The sequence below is a fragment of the Bombina bombina genome, chromosome 1, assembly GCF_027579735.1.
Source record: "Bombina bombina isolate aBomBom1 chromosome 1, aBomBom1.pri, whole genome shotgun sequence".
Classification (NCBI taxonomy): Eukaryota; Metazoa; Chordata; class Amphibia; order Anura; family Bombinatoridae; genus Bombina; species Bombina bombina.
Genome location: NC_069499.1, coordinates 831,592,199 through 831,617,997, shown reverse-complemented (window position 1 = coordinate 831,617,997; position 25,799 = coordinate 831,592,199). Strand labels below are relative to the sequence as shown.

The window sequence follows — 25,799 nt, the reverse complement described above, 5'->3', positions numbered from 1 at the left end:
GTGGTCCTTACCTGTCCTGAAGACCGGCGAAGAAGGTCCTGTTCCAGGCGGAGAAGTCTTCTTCCAAGCGGCGACATCTTCTTCTTTCAGGAACCAGCCGGAGCTGAGGAGTTGATGACCGCGGAACTGAAGATCGGAGCCATGGAGCGTGGAGGATCCTCTTCATACGATCGCCGTACACTGAATAGGAATTCAAGGTACGCGATTAATAATGGCGTCCCTTGAATTCCTATTGGCTGATTTGAGCCTTCAAATTCAAATCAACCAATCGGATTAGAGCTACTTTAATTCTATTGGCTGATTTGAATAGCCAATAGAATAAGAGCTACTGTAATTCGATTGGCTATTCTAATCAGCCAATCGAATTACAGTAGCTCTTATTCTATTGGCTATTCAAATCAGCCAATAGAATTAAAGTAGCTCTCATCCGATTGGTTGATTTGAATTCGAAGGCTCAAATCAGCCAATAGGAATTCAAGGGACGCTATTATTAATTGCGTACCTTGAATTCCTCTTCAGTGTATGGCGGATATCGTATGAAGAGGATCCTCCATGGCTACGGTCTTCAGTTCCAGTGTCGCCGGTCTTCAGTTCCAGAGTGGACGGTCTTCAGCTCCGCGGTCATCGGTATTCAACTCCTCCGCTCCGCGCCGGCTGGTTCCTGGAAGAAGATATCGCCGCTTAGACGAAGACTTCTCCGCCTGGAACAGGACCTTCTCTGCCGGTCTTCAGGACAGGTAAGGACCACTTGGGGGTTAGACTTAGGTTTTTTTTTTTTTTAAGGGGGGATCGGGTGTGTTTTAGAGTAGGGGTGTGTGGGTAGTGGGTTGTAATGGGGGGAGTAGTTTCTTCTTTTTTTTTTTTTTTTTTTTTACAGGTAAAAGAGCTGATTACCTTGGGGTAATGCCCCGCAAAAGGCCCTTTTAAGGGCTGGTAATAGAGCTGATTACTTTTTTAATTTAGTTTAGGGTAGGGAAATTTTATTATTTTGAGGGGCTTTTTTATTTTAATAAGGGGCTTAGATTAGGTGTAATTAGCTTAATATTCTTGTAATTTTTTTTATTTTTTGTAATTTTAGTGTTATTTTTTTTTTTTTTGCAATATAGTTTAGTGTATTTAATTGTATTTTAGTTTAGATATTTGTAGTTTAATTTATTGATAGGGTAGTGTTAGGTGTAATGGTAATTTAGGTTAGGATTTATATTTTACAGGTAATTTGGTAATTATTTTAACTAGGTAGCTATTAAATAGTTATTAACTATTTAATAGTTATTGTATCTAGTTAAAATAAATACAAAGTTACCTGTAAAATAAATATAAACCCTAAAATAGCTACCATGTAATTATTAATTATATTGTAGCTATCTTTGGGTTTATTTTATAGGTAAGTATTTAGTTTTAAATAGGAATAATTTCGTTAATAATATTAATATTATTTTGATTTATTTCAATAATAATTAAGTTAAGGGGTGTAAGGGTTAGACTTGGGTTCAGTGGTTAATATATTTAATATAGGTGGCGGCGGTGTAGGGGGATCAGATTAGGGGGTAATACGGTTCTGGACATCCGTTTGGGGTGGAGCCTAAACGAGCGTGCTCCCTGTTTGCGGTGACTGAGCACCGCTGGAAAATCTACCCAAGCCTTTACACCATCCAACCCGGGGTTTGCAAACGGGTGTTGTGTGTGGTGGTGCACGCAGCCATAGCACCAGGCTGCCGGCTGGAAGTCGATCAGTTTATGGGAGTGGAGGTCCGTGTGGAGTACCTGATAGCTACAGAGATCCTGCAGCATTGTTTCCAGAGGATACTTACACCTACCTCCCGAGTGGCCGTGAAGTGCCAGTATTGCCGGTACCGCTAAATGAGGAAAGGTTTCCTACCCGGTGGAGGAGACCAGGTGCACCAGAGGTAGCGGCCGGGAACACGTGACAGGAAGCTGATGTCACGCTATCGCCGGTGAATTGGAGACGCCGCCGGGCGGAGGCTCCCTGGATAGCCCGGTACATCTCTTCAAGCTCAGGACCAATCTCTGACAGCCTGCTAGTGAAGGGGAAGTGTTTTCTCCGCGGTAAAGGTCCCGCATATTGCCGCAGTGCCGGGTCAGAAGAGACTAGTTCCAGCCGCAAGTACAAGCTTTTTTACCTATTTCCCCTATTGTTGCTGTTTTTTCGCCTCTTGGTGTTTTCCACTGTCATTTAAGGGGAGTGAGTCAGATAAACTTAAAGGTAAAATGCTTGATTTACTTGCCCATTGCTAAGAAGGGTCACAGCAAGTTGGGGCAAAAGGGAATACATTACACCATACCTATTGCTAATAATTGGGAACCTGTGTGTGGTCCTCTGAACATTATACATCTGATTAATTCGTTTGGAGACAAAACTTTGCCCCAAGTTACCAGTCTGATTGTTCGAGTGTGGCATTTGCATTGTGTTCAGCAGAAGGACATTTCTGTTAAGAAGAAACAGAGGAGAGCCGCTGACATTTTTTCTAATTTACCTGCTCATAATATAAAAAGAGTTAAGGACTCTGGGGGCTTTTCTTCCTGAAGCATGAAATTGCATACATATATATTAATATCTGGTGCCTTTTTTTCTGTTTTTTAATTGAGCATTTAATCCAAATTCTAAACCACTTAAGGAAGTCAATCTTAAGGGTTCATTGAAAATTTTCTTTCTGCATTGATTAATCTGTTTATGACAGAAATATTCATTTGTTAGTGGCTACCTTTACAAATCCTCACGATTTTATCTAGGCTGATTGTACAGCCAAACTATAGAAGGGTTTATATATTCTGCTCTCATTGATAATATCTAGTACTCCGGCCTTCTCTGGGCTAATAGGGATCTGCTAATTACTCTCTAGCTGAATTCTAAACAATTATCTAACTGAAGTATGCTTTCTTTATGCTCTTGTATGCAGGGAGCAGAATGTAGCCGATTTGTAACTATGTATTATCAGCTACTATCCTTTAAAAAGCCGTAGTGGTATAAATGCAAACCAGATAATATTTATTCTCTTGTTGTCTACTGAAACCTGCAGGGAAAAGATTTTTGTTCTTGCTGTTTGTTGGATTATATTCTGATTATATTCCGCCATTTACTGTTAAATATTTAGAGTGAAAAATTTAAAAGAGGGAACCATCTGTTTTTTTTGGCTTTCAGATAAATTCCTTAATTTGACAGGCCTATTTCACCTTTTTGCTCTTGCCCTAGGTAAAGGGCCCACTTTATTTTCTTAGTGATTATATACACTATCACTTACCTACACACAAATATAATTGATACATAGCACTTTCACACACAAAAGAAGGGGGGGGGGGGAAATAATCTTTTTTTCTCGCACTTTTAATTAATGGAAAAATTCGTCACGCAGGCGAAAAAAAATTCACCCGCAATGCCTGCCAAGCTCAAGGATAAAAAATCTAAATCAAGTGATACTAGCCTTGATTCTACATTAAGTGATTTACCTCTGCCTTCTCTTGACATACAGGCTTTGACAGTACAACTGTCTGCCGTATTCGCACCTCATTTTGAAATGATTAAAAAAGAAATCTCTGGTATGGCCTCCGAACTATCTACTCTCTCCGCCGAATTCAGGCAGTTTTCTGCCCGAATCAGTGAAGCAGAGGATAGAATTTCTGATTTGGAAGACCGGGTAAATGCACAAGATGTGACCATCTGGAAACAAGACACCACAATTCAAAATATGCAGTTGCGCCTGGAGGATATGGAAGACCGCTCCAGGCGCAATAACATACGTATTGTGGGCCTCCCGGAGACAGCAGAATATGAAGATTTAATGAAATTTACTTCCCTAGGGCTCCCCCAAGTGTTAGGAATGTCAGCAGAATATTTGCCCCTGATAATAGAAAGAGCTCATAGAGTAGGCCCAAAGAGATCTCTAGTTGATAAGGCAGCCAAGAGCAGAATGTGTATATTTAGGGTACTTAAATTCCAGGACAAAATCGAATTAATTAAACTTTTTAGGAAGAATGGTCCTATAATGTTAGGTAATAACAAAATCCTCCTCTTCCAGGATTTCTCTACTGAGACATCCACGAAGAGGAAGTTAATGGCCCCATACTGCTCACAGTTGATAAATAATGGAGTTAAAGCCTGTATGGTCTATCCGGCTAAAGTTATAGTTGAGGATAGTGACTCAGTACTTACATTTCAGGAAATCCCAGATATTAAAGAATATATCAAATCAAAAATGGTAAATTGAAGATTGAGAAATTAGTTTTTTTCTTTTTTTTGCCATGATCATGATGTTAGTGTCTATCAGGCCACTATATTAAATATTACAATTTTTGTTTTTTTTTTTTGTTTTTTTTTATTATGAATAGAGGACAAGGAAGAGAGAGTGGTTTAACCGAGCAAAATTTTAATCTTAAGGTATGTTTCTCCGTTAAATGCCTGGAGTAAAGATATTATCATGGAATGTTGGAGGAATAACCTCCCCCATAAAGAGAAAACTCATAATTAAAACTCTTGCAAAAAAAAGGCCAGATATTGCATATATTCAAGAAACCCATCTTAATGATTCAGAAGTAGCTAAACTTAAAATTAAATGGGTGGGTGAAGTGGTAGCCTCTTCAAGTACAAATAGGAAATGTGGAGTGGCGATCCTATTCCATAAAGAGTTAGATTATAAAAGTTTGTATATTGATAAAGATCCACAGGCCAGATATATCATACTCCAAATCCAGATTAACCAGGTTACTTATGTGCTTTGTAACGTGTATGGTCCAAATAAAAACAGCAGAGACTTTTGGGAAAGTATTAAAGGTAAGATTTTTCCCTTTATAGGTGAGAATCTCATCTTAGCGGGTGATTTTAATATGACATTAGCTCCAGAACTAGACAGATTTAATAATACAAATGCAAAAGAATATAAAAAAACCGCCAAATACTTTAGAATTTTTTGTTCTCAGCTCAAATTGTTAGATGTCTGGAGAATCAAAAATCCTGATTCTCGGATTTTTACGTGCGAATCTAAAGCACACAGAACCTTCTCCAGGATTGATCTATTGCTACTATCTGAATCCTTGTCAATTGTACAAGTGGTAACTGGAATCGATGACATACTGATATCCGATCATGCACTAATATATCTTACTCTGCCCCCCCCCAATTAGTCATATAGATAAAAGCCAATCACTTTTTTTCCCGCGATACTTGTTGAATAACCCTAGATTTGCTATCTGGCTCAGGCAAAGATGAAGGGATTATTGTACAAATAATATTTCTTACTTTAACAGAATTGAGACCTTCTGGGAAGCAGCTAAGGCTGTCCTAAGAGGAGATATAAAGAGTTACTTAATAACTAGTAAAAGAAATCGCGGGCCCTAGAAATACAATTATCCAATAGAGTTAGAAATGCCTATGTAAGATTTGCCGAGGATCGCTCCTCGATCAACTGGAAAAAGTACCAGGAGGCTAGAAGAGAGAGAGATGTCTTCTTAGAACAGAGAGCCCAAAAGCAAGAGATTAAAATTAATGCTCAATTTAGGGGTCTTTACGGGGACTCCACGAAACATTTGGCGAAATTAATTAAAAATAGAAAGAGGAAGAATTATATCCCGGTTATTAAAGAAAACGACACCTTATATACAGACTCAAAGGAGATTAGTAGAGTGCTGTTTTCATTCTATCAAAAGCTATACTCTAGGCAGGTTAGTAATACGCATATACAAGACAGATTTTGGTCTAAAATAAAGCTCCCGCAAATTCAAGAAGATGATCTATCGTTTCTTAATTCTTCAATTAGAGTAGAGGAAATCGGGGATATGATAGACAAGATGCGGTTGAACAAGGCTCCCGGCCCAGATTGTCTTCCGGCAGAATTTTATAGATTACTTGCACCGGAAATTATTCCCACCTTAGAAAAGCTATTTAATAGCTATTACCGTTCGGATAATTCCATCTCTTCTTATTTCTCTGCCGCAAATATCACGCTAATTCTCAAGAAAGGCAAAAAACCAGAGGACCCGGCCTCTTATAGGCCTATATCCGTGTTGAACACAGATTATAAAATACTGATGGCGATCTTAGCAGACAGACTCTCTTCATTCTTGGGTAATATTATCCACACAGATCAAGCGGGCTTTATGAAATCTAGGACTTCCATGAAAAACATTCGCAGGATAGTGACTTGTCTTGACTATTTTTACTACCTAAAAGAAAGGAAAAAAAAAATAACTTCTCTGAGGATTTCGCTTTTCTATCGTTGGATGCCGAAAAGGCATTCGATGCTATTGCTTGGGACCATCTTTTCAAAGTACTAGAGGAATTTGGTTTTAAGAATCAATTCCTACAATTTATCCGAAAAATATACAGAAATCCAATTTCATACCTTATCGTGAATGGTGCCCTCTCGCAAAAGATCATCTTGGGAAGGGGAACAAGACAAGGGTGCCCGTTATCGCCCCTCTTGTTCAACCTGGCCCTAGAACCTTTAGCTATCCGTTTACGAAGTATATTAGAAGGAATTAATATGGGTTCCTATTCTCTTAGGACACTTTTATATGCTGATGATCTAGTATTTTTAAAGAAAACATCTGTCTCAATACCAACTGCACTACAATGTCTAGATGAGTTTCGCTCCTTTGCGGGATATAAAATTAATTTTAATGAAAGTGAACTCATGTGGATTATTAAATTAAGAAATAGCCTGAAAGAACATCCTTTCGAAGAGGTCGAAGCAATTACATATCTTGGCATAATATTACACAAAAACCCGAGGAATTGGTATCGACTTAATTTTTTACCACTGTTTCAGAAGGTTAAAGCTGACCTGGAGTTATGGAAGGTATTTCAACTTTCTATTGCAGCCCGTATTAATTTAATTAAGACAATTATTTTCCCGCGATTACTTTATCCTCTTCAGAATCTCCCACTGTTTATCCTTAGGATTTGCGTAAATTAAATTCCTCCTTCTCCAAATTTATCTGGAGCGGCAGGAGACCGCGTATATCCTTGGAGAAATTTACGCAGAAATTTGAAGCAGGAGGTCTTGCTCTTCCTAATCTCAAGTTATATAATTGGGTCTGTCTAAGTTAAACAGCTGTGGATTGGATTGTAGAAAAGGAGCTGGTTTCATCTTTAGAGATTGAGAATTATATGGTCTCTCCTCTTTCTTTAAAAGCAATCTTGCATTGCCCGCTACAATCTTTACCAAATAATATAACTGCGCTTATGTCTATTAGTAACGTAGCGGCGGCCTGGCAAAGGTGTTGCACATTACTTGAAGTGGATTTTACATTTTCGGGATTTATGCCAATTACTGGAAATCCACAATTTATACCGGCTATTAAGCAATCGGTATTTAGAGAATGGGCTGAGAAAGACCTTTAATATGTTTGTCAGATCCTCTCACAAGAGGGGCAAATAATTTCTTTTGAAATGCTATCCCAACATTTTCATCTAGCCAGATCTAATTTCTTTGCATATCTTCAGCTGCGCCACCTTATTAATACTCGAAAATGGGATAGGAGCGGATTTGGTGCATGGTCGGATCTCAATATATGCCTTCAAAAATTTTCGATAGGCAATTCCTCTATATCTCTTATGTATGATATTATGCTCTCCAAACAAACATTAATCCTTCTAGATAAGTTGGTCGCAAATTGGACTCCCTTTTTTCCGGCACTAGACACTGGGAAAATTAAACAAAGTATGATTAACTTAAATAAATGTGAAATTCAACGGAGTTGGAGAGAATCCCATTTAAAGCTTATTAATAATTACTACTTATCCCCTTTGAGAATGGTGAAATTATATCCAACTAACGAGGGGGTCTGCACCCGCTGCAAGAAACCTAAAGCGGATACTTTACATATGTTCTGGTACTGTCCAAAGATTATTCAATTATGGCGGAAGCTAGAATATTGGTTTAATGTATTATATAAGACAACCGTTACTCTGTCACCCAAGGAGATAATATGGTTAGAAGTTCCTAGTAACAAGGGTTTTCAAACAAATGTCTTAAACACTATTATTTTAGTTGTTAGACAGCAGATTGGTAAACATTGGCAATCTAATGTAGCTCTGGGACTAACCCAGATGTTACAACAGATTCAAAATCAAATTATCTACGAATCATTTCATTTAAAAACCGCCTCTGAAAGAAGAATAAAATCCTTTTTAGTTGGCTGGCTACCAATTATCCAATCGTATCCTGCAGTTATACAAAAAGCCATTCTGGCCCCATTTCTTTCCTCAAACTCTTTCATGGATTTAGTAGCCCTGGATCTATTTCCACATTCATGGATAACTGGGCACAGAATAGTTTAAGGAGAGTTAAGATAATTAGTGTTAAAAAGGGCGTTAGGAAAAGTAAAGTATCCAGAAAAGAAAGTCAAAATTAGAGAGGAGAAGTGACCAAAAGAAAGGAGGAAAGAATCAGACATGGAGAGAATATCGTAGACGAGTTCTCTTCCTCCCGAGAAAGAAGGAGAGGGAGGGAGAGAAAAAAGAAAGAAAGAAATTTTTTTTTTTCTTTTTATGTTTGTATGGCAGTTTGAATGGGTTTACTGTTTATCGTGTGTGAAAAATTTCCAACAACATATACAAATGAATTATATGAGAATATCTTGTTATTTCTCTTTTTTGTCCCACAAAATGATGTATATAAGAAGAGATCTTTTGTTTAAATCTTATGTTACCTCTTCCTGTTTTCTTTACACCTGACCCTGCGTGGTGCACAAAGGTGAAAATGTATGCAATTGTGTTTGCTGTTGGACATATAAATAAAGAATATAAAAAAAAAAGATTAGGGGGTAATACATTTATTATAGCTGGCGGCGGTGTAGGGGGATCAGATTAGGGGGTAATACATTTAATATAGCTGGCGGCGGTGTAGGGGGGTCAGATGAGGGGGTAATACATATAATGTAGGTGGCTGCGGGGTCCGGGAGCGGCGGTTTAGGGGTTAAACACTTTATTAGGGATTGCGGCAGGGGATTGCGGTTGACAGGTAGATAGACATTGCGCATGCGTTAGGTTTTATTTTGCAGGTAGTTTAGGGAGTTACGGGGCTCCAATACTCAGCGTAAGGCTTACTATGCCTGCGTTTTGTGGCAAGGTGAAAATGGAGTAAGATTTCTCAATTTTCGCCATGTAAGTCCTTATGCTGTATATTGAATACCAAACTGCGCAGGTTTGGTATATCACTCTATGGGCTAAAAAACTACGGCCGAAGGGTGAAATATACGAGTTTAACTTCTGTTACGCCGTATATGTGATGCCAAACCAGCGCAAAATTTGGCGTCACTGGCTTTTGCGGGCGACGCTGCATATCGGATCGGGCCCCTGATATAGCAGGGTTTGACTAATTTGTTGAAAATCTAGGAGCCAGCTATTTTTTTCTGGCTCCTAATAGAGATAGAAACACAAGATATATATATATATATATATATATATATATATATATATATATATATATATATATATATATATATATATATATATATATATATATATATATATATATATATATAGCGCCAAGCAAGATAGAGTATATATATAACATGGAACAAGTACAAATCTATCTCTATCGATATATATATATATCTCTTGTGTTTCTATCTCTATCCTTCCACCTCTAAAGTGTGACAGCACCGCAGTACAGTCTTGCTTCTTAAAGGTGAAAAAATTATTTTTATTAAGGTATAACAACCATAAAAAAGGCAACGTTTCGGACCTACATGGTCCTTATTCATGCATAGTTAAAAGACAATTAAACGGACATTTAAAAAGGTTATCTGAGCCAACCAGGGTTCAGTACTACATGCTAATTAGTTTAACTCATACCTGTCCAGGTATTCCAATTTTCATTACCTTAGAGCCCCCTAGTGGCACCAGAACACATAACATACTAAAAAATCTCATAAAAACAAATATAAATCATAGTCCCTATTCAAACCATAAAGTGTTCAAACGTTTAATCCACCATACTTCTTTTTGATTCAGTTTTAATTCCCTATTACCCCCTCTTCTATGAATGGGGATATGATCTATTATTTGAAAGCGAAGTTGGCTAACTGTGTATGTCCCATATGTGTGAAATGTGCAGATATTGGTAGTGATAAATCTTTTGATTTAATAGAGGCCTTATGTTGACTAAACCTATCCCTGGTGGCCTGGGTGGTCTTGCCAATATAGCAAAGCCCACATGGCATTTAAGTACTCCACAGTACTGATACTCCACAGTGACGGGCACACAGGCTGAAAACCACTATTTAAATTTATGGTGCTGGACTCCAACTACCTATCCAAGCTATTCTGAAATCCAAATATTTTCTGGTCCCAAGCAGTTTCGATAAAGGGTTTTCTACCTGTACTAACCTTAATAGTGACAAAGATAGTCAAGTTACTGATTTGTGCTTCTTGCTAATAAGTCATAGCATACACGGGGCTTTGCTTGAGGCATAATATGAATAAGATGTTAAAACGCAGAATACTTTATTCTGTTACATTTCCTTTAGCACATGCTGCATTGTCTTCAAACATTTTGTGTTATTATCTGTAACATACTTTTTGTTTTCTATACCATTCATTTTATTTTGTTGGCTTTTTGTTTCTTTGTGCGTGAGACTTATTATTTTATTTTTTTCCCTGAAGCATTTCTTCACACACCCATGCTTTTGCACACAGTGGGAAATACACTCTAACTCGTTATGTGGCAGGATCTTCACATCATGTTTATTGACTTACAAGAAATGTTTGCCTTTCAGGGCCATATTATAACTTGTTTAGTTAAATAATTAGTGCGTAAGCTATTTCCTTCCCTGTAAGTAAATACTGAAATTCTGAAAGGTTATTTCAAGAGCTGACATAGGGAAGCAATACAGTGTTCCAAGGAGCTAGCAATATAATGTGATGAGGAGTCAGGGAATTATTTTATATAGCGATGTATGTAGAAGAATTTAATGTTGGAACTAGAATTTCTAGTCATATCTGCATTTATTTTATATAGATATTTGTTTACCTGTTTGTGATTTAATAACAAATACTGAAGTGGTCAGGTTTTAAAAAAATGAAGCCAATTTTTTTTTTTTTTAAACTGTTTTTCATTCCCAAAGACGTATAATCATCATTTTGGCAAAGGTATAGTATATAAGCGTGAGTTGCTAAACTAAAAATATACATTATTATTATTATTATTATTATTATTATTATTATTATGATGATGAGGTACTTTGCAATATGCAGTTAATTTTGCAGTAGTCTCACATAGACTTTAAATTAAATTTAAAGTTAATTGTATTTATTTGTCAGATTATTCACTGTATGGTAAAAGAGCTGCATACAATATGAATGCATTTCAAATTTAAATTTTCCTAGAAAAATAGGAATTGCATTACAATCATTGGTTATGCCTCTTAAGTTTTTTTTTTTATCTTCCTTCCTTTGCTGTGGCCATTTAGGGACAGGTCTAAATGAGCTCTTGCACATAACAACCAATCACAGTGCCGCATTTAGAAGTGTCCGTATTCTGCGTTCCAGAGAATGCACCCCAGCCTCTCAGAGGGCAGGCGGGGGCATGAAACACTACAATTTTCAAATTTAAATTACAGGGAAAACAGATAAAAATAAAGTACATTTTTAAGGTTTTTTTTTTTTGTTTGTTTGTTTGTTTTTAAAATTCTGCATAATTAATTTTTTATATGAGAACATTTTAACCAACTTTAATAAAAGTACATTTCAGAATTAGAAGTTCAGAGAAGGACCACAAAAATAATAAGGGGAATTAGGATTTAGACCCTGGTTTTTCATCAGCCGGGCCACAGCCCAGTACCAGGCCTTGATAGCCCTCTTGGTGAGCCATAACCTGAAATGCCCCCACTGTGCGCTGTGACAGGTCTGCCGCTACATGCACAAGAAATACCGGGCAGGCCTGTCAGTGTGGGAAAGGAGCTGATAGGACTGTTGCATTTTTTTTTTTTAAAGGGATATGAAACCCATATTTTTTCTTTTATGAATCGGAACAGGCATTTTTAAGCAACTTTCTAATTTACTCCTATTATACATTTTTCTTCATTCTCTTGGTATCTTTATTTGGAAAAAGCAGGAATGTAAAGCTTAGGGACTTGCTGATTGGTGGCTATATGTAGCTTACATTCCTGCTTTATCAAATAACGATACCAAGAGAATGAAGAAAAATGTATAATAGGAGTAAGTTCAAAAGTTGCTTTAAAATTGCATGCTCTATCTGAATTATGAAAAGAAAAAAAAATGGATTTCATATTCCTTTAAATGGGTTGGCTTTTTGATTGTATTAAAGGGACAGTCTACACCAGAATTATTGTTTAAAAAGATAGATAATCCGATTATTACCCATTCCCCAGTTTTGCATAACCAACCTTGTGTCTAAGCCTCTGCAGACTGCCCCCTTATTTCAGTTCTTTTGACAGACTTGCATTTTAGCCATTCAGTGCTGACTCCTAGGTAATTATTTGGGTGTTGGGTCATGTGTGCCATATAGATAACATTGTGCTAGAGCCCTCTTGTTTTGAAAAAAAACTGAAAAAATATATTCAGATAAGAGGCGGCCTTCAAACATAGAATTTGACGGTAGATAAGAACCAAAAAGGTCCATCAAGTCTACCCATATTACATGTTACTTTTTCCTTAGGATAGCCTTATGCATGTCCCAGGCATTTTTAAATTCCTTTACAGGCTAAGAAATTGGCATACGAGCCGACCTAGGTTTAGCTTTCAATTAAGAATACCACGAGAACAAAGCAAAATTGATGATAAAAGTACATTAGAAAGCTTTTTAAAATTACATGCCCTATTTGAATCAGGAAAGTTTTATTTTTTACAACACTGTCCCTTTAAGTTCACTTTGCAACTTCTTTATTGCAAATTTTGGTAAGAAAATGACTGGTTTAAATGCTGTTTTAAAATATAATTTTACACTGAAATGCATTTGCATTGCAGTGATTAATTTCTGATACCTACCGCTCATTTAAAAAAGAAAAATTACATTGATATCTCCTTAAAGATGACATGAAAACCAAAATGTTTGTTTCATGATTAAGGTAGAACATACAATTTTTAAACAGCTTTCCAATTTACTTCTATCAAATTTGCTTTATTCATTTGGTATCATTTGTTGAAGGAGCAGCAATGCACTACTGGTTTCTAAGTGGACACATGGGTGAACCAATGAAAATCTTTGTGTGTGTGTGTATGCACCAATCAGCAGTTTCTGCTCCTGAGCTTACCTAAAAAACGTTTCAGCAAAGGATAACAAGAGAAGGAAACAAATTAATAGAAGTTAATTGGAAAGTTGTTCAAAATTGTATGCTTTGTCTAAGTCATGAATGTCTAATTATGACACTACTGTCCTTTTAAATGAAAATTGTAATGCAAAAGTGGCATAAAAATAACAATTGCAAAGGTGTTAAACATATAGGTAATGTCCTGCTCAGGGGTCACATTTGAGACGATTGCAGTAGCTCCTCTTAAGTTGGACTTTACCCATGTGTTTACCCTTTTGGGGAGGGGGCTAAATACATAGTTAGGATCAGTAATGCCAAAATAACATACTCTAACAAATTAGTAAGATCAAATAAAACACACAGAGCAAACTAATTCTGCATTAGAATGCCCCTTTAATCTAGTTTTAGCAATATGGCTTTAAGTATGAACACTAATACAGAATTATTATTTTACATAAATATGTTGTACATAATTGTAAAAGTGTTACTTCTAATTAAAAAAGTTAAAAATGAAATTGCAATTTTTGAAGAGAATGTTCAACAAATGTATTAAAATTTTTGTATTCAATACTTGGTTGGGACATTTCTTAGAAGTTTAGCTACTGAAATACTCCAGTGTTTATTTACTTTAACTGATGAGAAACTAGAAAATGATTATGCTGCTGTTTTGAGTCAGGTCCCTAACATTTTATGTTCCTTACTATGTGTCAAACCTAAAGGGCATGTGATGTCTACATTTTTAGAACCATCATTCTAGCTTATCTATTTTTCCCTTTGTCTTACAGTGACAATTTGAAGATGGTGGTACCTGGAAATCCCCTTGAAATTCAGTATGATAGTGCAATAGAAGTTGGTGTTAAAAGTACTATGGATAACAAGGCTGAATCTGATGCTCACATTGGATCTGAATTAAAAGAAGTTCAAAAACTCCAGGAGCTAGTAAGACGGTTGGAAATTCAGAATCAGGAATTAAAGATTAAGCGGAATCAGCAAACTACAAATTCTGAAAAGGATCCCGGGATAGACAATCATATTTCTGCTTTAAACAGTACAGGTGTTATGAATAACTTGAACCTACACCCTGAGAAAGGAGATATAGAAATTATGGCCGACCTGCAAAGTAAGCTAAAACAAATAACCTCAGAAAAAGAAAACATTCCTACTTTGAGGACAGATGCACAGGTGCAATATGAAAAGCTATGTTCTGATTCAAAGCAGGAAGGTCAAGCAAGACTTATTTGTAATGACGAAGACAGCTGCTTTTATACCATGGATGTGAGTAGCGAAAGAGAGCTGGAAGATTCTGCAGCAAAAATGACTGAACTAAATCCAAGCGACGATCTAGAAAATGTTCTGGATGAAACGGGTTTAGATGAAGTGGAAGTTCTGGAGTTGGGATCTTGCAGTGATGATGATGAAGATTGCTGGTATGTACTTCTATATAGTGGTATTAATTGTGCATTTCTTTTTAACTAAGGCTGTTGCAAAAATATGAGTAATGGAATTTGATATACACTTCTAAACATATGGTAAATAAATAGCACCAAATCTAGTAGGCTAGCAAACCTTAATATATATATATTGTTACTTTCCCTGTTTAAATGGATATATATCAGTCTATTTCATTGTTGTAATAAAAAAGCACTAAGCAGTGGATTATACTTAATAGTAGAGCTGCAACAACTAAACGATATAATAGATTAGGAAAATAATTGTCAACGAATCTCATTGATTAGTTGGTCTGTCTCCGGCACCAACTGCTTCACTCCAATGAGCTCCTGCACATGGTATTGTATTGTGTTTTATGGTTATGCCCTTAGCCTAAATGATGTCTACAGACGTTTACTTTTCACTTCTTCAGGACAGTTTTTTTTTTTTTTTTAAAGTTTGCAACTACGTCTGGCTTATGTGCAACCCAGAAATAATAGGAGTTATCATTTAGATTGTTTATATTAAATCCGGTGATTTGGAACTATGCTTTGCATGATATAGTGCCTAGCTTGTTTATTAACACCTAGTCCTAGATTGAAGGGAGTTGTTGTTTGAACTGGTTTGCACTATTATCTGTTTGTACAATTATTAGCGGATCGCTTGCTATTGCTGATTATATGTACTGTATAGATAAATGTTTAAGGCTTTGTCCTGTTATTGATGATATATAGTCCTTAGCACTTTTGACTTTTTTTTTTTTTTTAATAGTTTTTTTATATTTTAGATTGATTGCGATTTGTACAAGATTCAACCTCTATGTATATATTTGTTATTTTGATAGTGGACTAAATATTTTTTTCCCCTTACCTTTTTATAGCTGGTTATTTACCACTGCATATAGATATTCAAGATATTTTTATGTTTCAATGAAGTCCAGGCTTACTTTGTCGAGAGGCCCATTGCAGATAAATATCTCACTTTTTTGTAAAATTGGTAAAACCCTACTTATGCATCTCAACCACCTCAACACCATCTGAGCGCCTGCATTTTAATGCAAAGTTTATGAAAGTGATAGTCTACCTCTTTCTAGTTCCACCTCTTCTCATTATTTTTTTAAATTTCTGTTCTGCTGCTTAAAAATTGGACAAACAGTTGTTAAGTTTTAGTCTGAAGATTATAAATGTAATTAGGGATGCACCAAAATGAGAATTGTGGACCGAAAATTCAGGATGCCCTTGGCCAAAAACCGAAAAATGACTTTTTTTCCAAAATTATTTTAAAATAGTTTAAGGGTATTCTTTAATTTGCCTTGCTTGGCACTAGCACAGAAACAGATGTTGCTCTGCTGTGCTAGATATTTAATTTACTGTACCTCATGGTGCAGAATGGAAAGGCTCCTAAGTTACCCAGCTGGTCTGTTAGTAGCACTTGCTTGTGTCTGCTAAACTATGTCAACTCCAAGAGAAGGCTGCAGGTTTATTTGTTATTACTCCCCCCCCCGTGTATATCCTTGTACCCTCGCCTCAGTTTAGAATGCTGTCTTTTTAAAAAAAAAAAAAAGACAGCGGACCTAAATATATCCAATTGTTTTTTGTTGATCATTATGTGACTCATTACTTTTGCAATGTCATCTAATAATTATCAGCATGGTCGCTCAGAGCTACAGCCAAGGTTGTCTTCTACACATAACTGGTACTGGAAATAACACGCATGTGTGTGATTTTTAATGATTGCTATAATGCTTCCCGCTACACCGGGGCACTTGGGAATCGCACAACATTTTTTCTTTTTTTCTGATTGGGATGCGAAGGGTGGACTTCTGGGCTTAGTGAAACGGCCCCTTTTGCTTGGTTTTATAATAACAATGGCATTCCCTAAGTTACATACAAGATATATGGCATTTAGTGTCCATGGTTTTTATCATGTGACTCTTCATTCATTTTTATAAAAATGTGACATGTTCCTTAAGCAATATAATGCCACACATTTATTTAAGTCAGTATGGCACAAATCATTCATTTGTTTGCATTAAATATGATACCCTTATTTTGTTTTTGCATTTACATTCAGTATGATACCCCTAGTTCTTAAGTCAGAATAAAACTCCTTTTTTTTAATATATATATATATATATATATATATATATATATATATATATATATATATATATATATATATATATATATATATATATATATATATATATATATATATATATATTTTTTTTTGTTTTGTTTTGTTTACAATCAATATGGAAGCGCACTAAGGGCAGAAGCTGCGTCGCATCCCTCCTCCCTCACAGCCTACCAATATTTGTCTAAGGGGGAGTAATTTTCGGCCGGGTTTGCCCCTCTTTTGGCCGAAATGGGATAGGACCATTTTCGGCCGCTGTATCACTCAGTATGTGGATTTTATTTTAAATATAGGAAAATTGTTGTTTTTTTTTTGTTTTTTTTTATCCGATTAGTTGAAAAAATAATCTGCGATTAATCGATTATGAAAATAATCGTTAGTTGCAGCCCTACTTAATAGAAATAACTGCAATATGTATTATTCATCTTCTTAATTTTAACCCCTTACATTACAAGGGATTTCAAAGTAAAACTTGCCAGAAGCCCTGGAGAATGTTTAACATTTTTGCTATCACTCTGATTAAACAGAAATAGAGCTTTTGATTTACCTATGAAATATATATATATATATATATATATATATATATATATATATATATATATATATATATATATATATATATATATATATATATATTCTACACACACACACATTCTTTAATTAGATAACCCAAACTATTGATCTAGGTCCATTTTGGTATATTTGATGTCACTATTTGGCCGCCAGATCCGATCATATGGAGAAAAAAAAGTTAACTTTTAAAGCAAACTTTAAGTGGGTTTCTCTCTGAAGTATTTACACACGGCTACTGCAGTCATATGACAAATGATTATAAATGCTTCTCTGGAATCCTCTTTGTTCAGAAATAGCAGATATGCATGACTTTGTCATGCGCCCTTCTTCTTTCCTACCTGCGATCGCTAATGAAGGTCCCCCCCACTTCCAATTCCCCTTTTCCGTAGTGTAGTGTAGCTAGTTCCCATCCCTCCCTCTCCCTTTAAAACATTTTCTGTATGGTAAAGAACAAGTCATCAATGAAGCGTTTATAATATTTACCATACTGTGCAAACTTAGGATCAGAAAATTTGTTTCTGTTCATAATAGTGCATAAAAATATTGGCATAGCTGGGAGCTACTCGAGACCCCATAGCCATTCCCATCTGTTGCAAATGTCTGTATCAAATTTTAAAATCATTTTTATGCAAAATAAAATGTAGCAACAATGCCACATATTCAATAGGGGGACCTTTTTATATTCACCCTCCTCTATCAGTTTCTCCCTTACTGCCTGTATCCCCTCCTTATGGGGTATACATGTATATACAGTGGATATAAAAAGTCTACACACCCCTTAAAATGGTAGGTTTCTGTGATGTAAAAAAAGGAGACAAAGATAAATAATTTCAGAACTTTTTCCACCTTTAATGTGACCTATAAACTATGCAACTCAATTGAAAAACAAACTGAAATCTTTTAGGTGAAGGGAAGTAAAAATAACAAAATAAAATAATATGGTTGCATAAATAATACTTTGTTGGAGCACCTTTTGATTTTATTACAGCACTCAGTCTTTTTGGGTATGAGTTTTTCAGCATGGTTTGACTTGGCAAGATTTGCCCACTCTTCTTTGCAAAAACACTCCAAATCTGTCAGATTGCGAGGGCATCTCCTGTGCACAGCCCTCTTCAGATCACCCCACAGATTTTCGATTGGATTCAGGTCTGGGCTCTGGCTGGGCCATTCCAAAACTTGAATCTTCTTCTGGTGAAGCCATTCCTTTGTTGATTAGGATGTATGCTTTGGGTCGTTGTCATGCTGAAAGATGAGGTTCCTCTACCTGTTCAGCTTTCTAGCGGAAGCCTGAAGGTTTTGTGCCAATATTGACTGGTATTTGGAACTGTTCATAATTCCCTCTACCTTGAATAAGGCCCCAGTTCCAGCTGAAGAAAAACAGACCCAAAGCATGATGCTAACACCACCATGCTTCACTGTGGGTATGGTGTTGTTTTTGCGCCAATAATATCTTTTGGAATTATTGCCAAAAAGTTCAACCTTGGTTTCATCAGACCATAACACCTTTTCTCACATGCTTTTGGTTGACTTCAGGTGTGTTTTTGCTAAATTTAGCCGGGCTTGGATGTTTTTCTTCATAAGAAAAGGCTTCCATCTTGCCACTCTACCCCATAGCCCAGACATATGAAGAATACGGGCGATTGTTGTAACATATACCACACAGCCAGTACTTGCCAGATATTCCTGCAGCTCCTTTAATGTTGCTGCAGGCCTCTTGGCAGCCTCCCAGAGCAATTTTCTTCTCGTCTTTTCATCAATTTTGGAGGGACATCCCGTTCTTGGCAATGTCACTGTTGCACCATATTTTCTCCATTTGATGATGACGGTCATCACTGTGTTCCATGGTATATCTAATGCCTTGGAAATTCTTTTGTACCCTTCTCCTGACTGATACCTTTTAATAATGAGATCCCTCTGATGCGTTGGAAGCTCTCTGCGTACCATGGCTTTTGCTGTAGGATGCGACTAACAAAATGTCAGGAAAGACCTACTAGAACAGCTGAACTTTATTTGGGGTAAATCAGAGGCACTTTAAATGATGGCAGGTGTGTACTGACTCCTATTTAACATGATTTTTAATGTGATTGCTTAATTCTAAACACGGCTACATCCCCAGTTATATGCAACCACAATATTTTAGTTTTTTTTGTTTACTTCCCTCCACCTAAAAGATTTCCGTTTGTTTTTCAATTGAGTTGTACAGTTTAAAGGTCACATTAAAAGGTGGGAAAAGTTCTGAAATTATTTATCTTTGTCTCATTTTTTTTACAGCACAGAAACCTGACATTTTAACAGGGGTGTTGTAGACTTTTTATATCCACTGTAAGTTAGAAATATCAAGAGTTAGAAAAAAAAATCGCCATTATCCATGTTAACCTCTTTTAGTGTTTCAATAAAATTACATGAATCTTTTATATAAGAAGGGATCTTTTTTACACTGCGCTGTAATATTTCATCTATAAAACTCGCTACTGGTTGATTTAAAGATTCGATTGCAGAGATTATAGGCCTGCCTGGTGGTGCCTTTTATTAAAGGAGCACTGTTTTATATTTTAGTGCTGAAAAAATATATTTGTTACAAATGTTCACAAATGGGTGTAAGTAAAAAAGTAAATACATTTTAACAATAGAAAAGCCTGTCTTGTTGCTTTTGCTGCTAAATGCAGCCCCCCCCCCCTTGTTTTCATTTTATATGTGCTATAGCCTAATTATATTTTAGTTTATTTATTTTAATTCTCTGTAGGTTGTATGTTTCTCCCAAAAAGATGGAAAGTGAAGAACCAAAACCAGATTCTCCTTTAAAGTGGTGCAGACAAGTACTGGATCATCACAGTCCTGAGACTGAGGTAGCCTGCCAAACGCTAATTGGAAAACTTGATCAAGGTAAAAGTTCTTCTTGTACATATTCTTGTGAAGTCTTTTAGTTAATGTTGTTGTTTTATTTTTTTACTGTTTATTTTAATACTATTTTAATTTATAACACTAGATAGGTTTAGAAGAAGCAAGTATAAGATGTTCCTGCAAATAGATATAAGTAGTTGGCTGCCAAATAATGAAGCCTATAGTTAAATTGTTGGGTGGGTTCTTACCTAGGTCGGCAGGTGCCACTAGCGCTTTGCTTTGTTTTATATTTATTTATATATATATATAAGTGTTGTGAGCATGTTTATGCATGTTACCCGCTTGCTCCATACTATGCATGTACTGTAAACCTTGTTGGGCAAAATGTAACAACCATAACCCACAATGTATGTCATCCTACCGTCTTATGTTTTCGAAAAGGCAGTCACTGAGCTGACCTTTTTATTTTGTCCTCCTATCACACACACATCATTTGAATCTTATTCTGTACCCCCAAAACACACCCTTCAAATGCTAGTGTAAAACTGTCATCACACTGGGCCTTCTGATACACATACAGTGCTACCATTTTAGTGTAAATGCTGCTGCCAGCTCATCCTTTGCTTGAAGGGTCCCTAGCGTAGCAGACTTTCCCCCAGCATGATACTCTTGTGTGTCTGCATCTAATGCTGGATGCCTTTCTCTAATGGCAGCAACGCAGGCTCTTGGTGCCACTCCAAGTAAAAAAAAATGTAATCACTTTTTATTTAGAAGAATTTGAATATGTCAAGTTTTGCTGGCCAAATGCTTTTCTAAAAATGGGATTAAAAAAACAGAATTGGGCTAGATTACTAGTGGTGCATTATTAAGCGCTGCTGCTTGAGCATAAACACTGCTAGAAGTAATCTATTTTTTTATTTATTTTTTTACAAGTTGAAAGTAAAAGTTTTGGGCTAACCCATTAGGAGGAGTTATATTTCACATTCCAATGTTCTTCACTTACAGGAAAATGTATATAATTTTCTTATAGATTTATAGGTATACATACACACAGGTACATATTCTCAAATCCAGAATTCCAAAATCCAAACTTATTAATAATTCCAATTTAAAAAAAAATAAAAATAAACGTTTAAAAAATTACTATTTTCCCTGCCTGTAAGTCACAAAAGTATTAAAAATGTCCTTTAGTTGGATGTATATTTATGTTATGACATGTAAATATTGCCTAAATGACGTAAGATATTGCTGTTTACACTTTGTTCCATCCCCTCTCCCAAATTTCCCATTTTAAAGTAGCAAATATTCCAAAAACCAAACTATTGCAAAATACAAACCTTTTCCAGTCTCAAGCAGTTTGGACAAAGGGTTTTCTACCTGTATTTGACGTTAACATTATCACATATACATAAAGAAATAATATATTTAATAAAAAAAAAAAAGTTTTATTTTTTTTTTCTCTGTGTAAAACATAGGAATGTAAAATATGCATAAGGAGCTTCGGGTTTTGTGATTTATGTCTAACGCAGTGCACATGCAGATTTGGTTATCTTAAGGCTCGATATTTAAATATGAAATATTTTATAAAGATTTTTTAGTAATAATCATAGATACTGTAAAATATAGACATTTTCCTACATCTTTCATATGTTCATACATTTTTAATATTTTTCAATATTTAATAAATACTTGACGTGCATTAAGATTTAAATAGTGCCAGTGTGTGCTATTTCTCCAACATTGGTGTGTCCAGTCCTCGGCTTCATCCTTACTTGTGGGGTATTCTCTTCCCCTACAGGAAATGGCAAAGAGAGCACCCAGCAAGAGCTGTCCATATAGCTCCCCCTCTGGCTCCGCCCCCCAGTCCTTCTCTTTGCCGCTCTGAACAAGTAGCATCTCCACAGGGATGGTAAAGAGTATGTGGTGTTAGTTGTAGTTTTTTTATTCTTCTATCAAGAGTTTGTTATTTTAAAATAATGCCGGTTTGTACTATTTACTCTAAAAGAGAAAAGGATGAAGAGTTCTGTTTAAAGAGGAGTATGATTTTAGCAGCAGTAACTAAGATAAATTGCTGTTCCCACGCAGGACTGTTGAGCCCAGAGAACTTCAGTTGGGGGGAACAGTTTGCAGACTTTTCTGCTCAAGGTATGATCAGTCATATTTCTAACAAGACATGTTAATGGTAGAAGACTGTCAGTTTTCCCTTAATGGGTAAGTAAGCCATTTTCTTAGACTCATAACAGATTAAGGCTTACAAATGGGCTCTACACTGGTTGACACTATTGTGGGCTAAATCGATTGTTTTATTTCATATTTTAATGGCATTTATTGTGTTTTGTGCACTTAAAAGCACTTTTGGGAACGTTTTTATCGCCTGGCATTGAGTTAGACGGCTATTTCAGTCAGGAAGGCCCCTTCACTCTGGTATGCAGAGGAAGGAGGCCCCGTTTTCGCGCCTCAATTGCGCAGTTTACTTCCATGGCAGTGCATGCAGCTTCATGTGAGGGGGTCCTGTGGCATACTAAAACGGACTCTGGAAGGTTTATTTCATTGCTGAATAACTCTCAGGGAAGGTAAAAAGCTGCAGCAAGGCTGTGGCTGTGATTGTAGTGTATTAAAATTGTCTAATTGAACAAATAGCTCCGGTTTGCTCATTTTCAGGGTTAAAGTCTTGAAACTTGGTGTGCAATACTTTCAAGGCATTAGGACTCTGGGGTGAAAATTTTGTAAAAATCGGACATTGCCTTCATTGTTTTTCAATATATCAGAAATAAAGTGTGCCTGTTTATTATTTAAAGGGACAGTAACGCTTTTCTTTAAAAACGCTTTTATTGCATTATTAGCCTGCCAAATTCTGTCTAACATGTCTATACCTTCAGATGGCTTATGTTCTGTGTGTATGAAAGCCAAGGTGGTTCCCCCAATTAATATTTGTGCAAATTGTGTCATAGCGTCCAAGCAAAGCATGGACAGTACTGCCACATTGAATAAGATTGCCCAAGATGATTCTTCTAATGAAGGTAGTGGGGATAGTTCCTCATCCTCTCCTTCTGTGTCAACACCAGTTTTGCCCGCGCAGGTGATACCTAGTACATCTAGCGCGCCAATGCTTGTTACTATGCAACAGTTAACAGCAGTAATGGATAATTCTATAGCAAATCTGTTATCCAAACTGCCATCCTACCCTAGAAAGCGTGACAGCTCAGTTTTAAATACAGAAGATGAGCAGGTTGGCGCTGAGGACAATTTATCCGTTATACCCTCACATCAATCTGAATTGGCAGTGAGGGAGGGCCTGTCTGAGGGGGCAATTTCTGATTCAGGAAAAGTTTCTCAGCAGGCAGACACTGATGTCGTAAAATTTAAGTTAGAACATCTCCGCGCCCTGCTTAAGGAGGTCCTAACTACTCTTGATGACTGTGATTCTTTGGTAATTCCAGAGAAATTGTGCAAGAAGGACAAATTCTTAGAGGTCCCAGTGCACGCTGATGCCTTTCCGATACCTAAGCGGGTGGCGGATATAGGGACTAAGGAGTGGAAAAAGCCAGGTATACCTTTTGTTCCACCTCCTATATTCAAGAAAATGTTCCCCATTGTTGACCCCAGAATGGACACATGGCAAACGGTTCCTAAGGTTTAGGGGGCAGTGTCAACGTTAGCTAAGCGCACATTAGCTATTCCTATTGAGGACAGTTGCGCTTTTAAAGATCTTATGGATAAAAAATTGGAAGGATTGCTAAAAAAGATATTTGTTCAGCAAGGTTTCCTGCTTCAACCAATCTCGTGCATTATTCCTGTCACCTCGGCAGCGTATTTTTGGTTCGAGGAACTAGAAAATTCGCTCCAAAAAGAGACTCCATATGATGAAGTCATGGACAGAATTCACGCACTAAAGTTGGCTAATTCCTTTATTTTGGATGCCGCTTTCCAATTGGCTAAGTTAGCGGTGAAAAATTCAGGGTTTGTAATAATGGCGCGCAGAGCGCTTTGGCTAAAATCCTAGTCGGCGGATGTGTCGTCCAAGAATAAATTGCTTAATATTCCTTTCAAGGGTAAGACCCTTTTTGGGCCAGAATTGAAAGAGATTATTTCAGACATTACTGGTGGAAAGGGACATGCCCTCCCACAGGATAGGCCTTTCAAGGCTAAGAACAAATCTAATTTTCGTTCCTTTCGCAATTTCAGGAACGGACCGAATCCTAACTCTGCGGCCTCCAGACAAGAAGGCAACTCTTCCCAGCCTAAGCCAGCATGGAAACCATTGCAAGGCTGGAACAAGGGTAAACAGGCCAAGAAGCCTGCTGCTGCTACCAAGACAGCATGAAGGGGTAGCCCCCGATCCGGGACCGGATCTAGTAGGGGGCAGACTTTCTCTCTTCGCTCAGGCTTGGGCAAGAGACGTTCAGGATCCCTGGGCACTAGAAATAGTCTCTCAGGGGTATCTTCTAGAGTTCAAGGAACTTCCTCCAAGGGGAAGGTTCCACATGTCTCGCTTATCTTCAGACCAGATAAAGAGACAGGCATTCTTACATTGCGTAAGAGACCTATTAAAAATGGGAGTGATAAACCCAGTTCTAACAGCGGAACAAGGTCTGGGTTTTTACTCAAACCTGTTTGTAGTTCCCAAAAAAGAGGGAACTTTCAGGCCAATTCTGGATCTAAAAATTCTAAACAAATTCCTCAGAGTTCCATCATGCAAAATGGAAACCATTTGGACAATTTTACCAACAATCCAGGAGGGTCAATATATGACTACCGTGGACTTAAAGGATGCGTACCTGCATATTCCTATCCACAAAGATCATCATCAGTTCCTGAGGTTCGCCTTCATGGACAAACATTACCAGTTCGTGGCTCTTCCTTTCGGTTTAGCCACTGCTCCCAGAATCTTCACAAAGGTGCTAGGGTCCCTTCTAGCGGTTCTACGACCGAGGGGCATTGCTGTAGCACCTTACTTAGACGACATTCTAATCCAAGCGTCGTCTCTTTCCAAAGCAAAGGCTCATACAGACATTGTTCTAGCCTTTCTCAGATCTCACGGGTGGAAGGTGAACGTAGAAAAGAGTTCCCTGTCTCCGTCCACAAGAGTTCCCTTTTTGGGAACAATAATAGATTCTTTAGAAATGAAGATCTTCCTGACAGAGGTCAGAAAGTCAAAGCTTCTAAACGCTTGTCAAGTTCTTCACTCTATTCTTCAGCCTTCCATAGCTCAGTGCATGGAAGTAGTAGGATTGATGGTTGCAGCAATGGACATAGTTCCTTTTGCTTGAATTCATCTAAGACCATTACAACTGTGCATGCTCAATCAGTGGAATGGGGACTATGCAGACTTGTCTCCCCAGATTCAAGTAGACCAGGTAACCAGGGATTCTCTCCGCTGGTGGTTGTCTCACGATCACCTGTCTCAGGGAATGAGTTTCCGCAGACCAGAATGGGTCATTGTCACGACCGACGCCAGTCTCTTAGGCTGGGGTGCGGTCTGGGACTCTCTGAAAGCTCAAGGTCTATGGTCTCGAGAAGAGTCTCTTCTTCCGATAAACATTTTAGAACTGAGAGCGATATTCAATGCGCTCCTGGCGTGGCCTCACCTAGCA

General features: G+C 37.1%; 1 protein-coding gene across 1 annotated transcript in view; it reads left to right on the top strand.

Moving 5' to 3' along the window:
- LOC128646032 (SLAIN motif-containing protein-like) overlaps positions 1–25,799 on the top strand; it is a 131,697-nt gene that overhangs the window by 12,816 nt on the left and 93,082 nt on the right. The window contains exons 2-3 of the mRNA XM_053699438.1: positions 14,013–14,654; positions 20,108–20,247. Of these exons, the coding sequence (XP_053555413.1) occupies positions 14,026–14,654; positions 20,108–20,247 (769 nt within the window). The 5' untranslated portion in view covers positions 14,013–14,025. The remainder of the gene's footprint in view (positions 1–14,012; positions 14,655–20,107; positions 20,248–25,799) is intronic.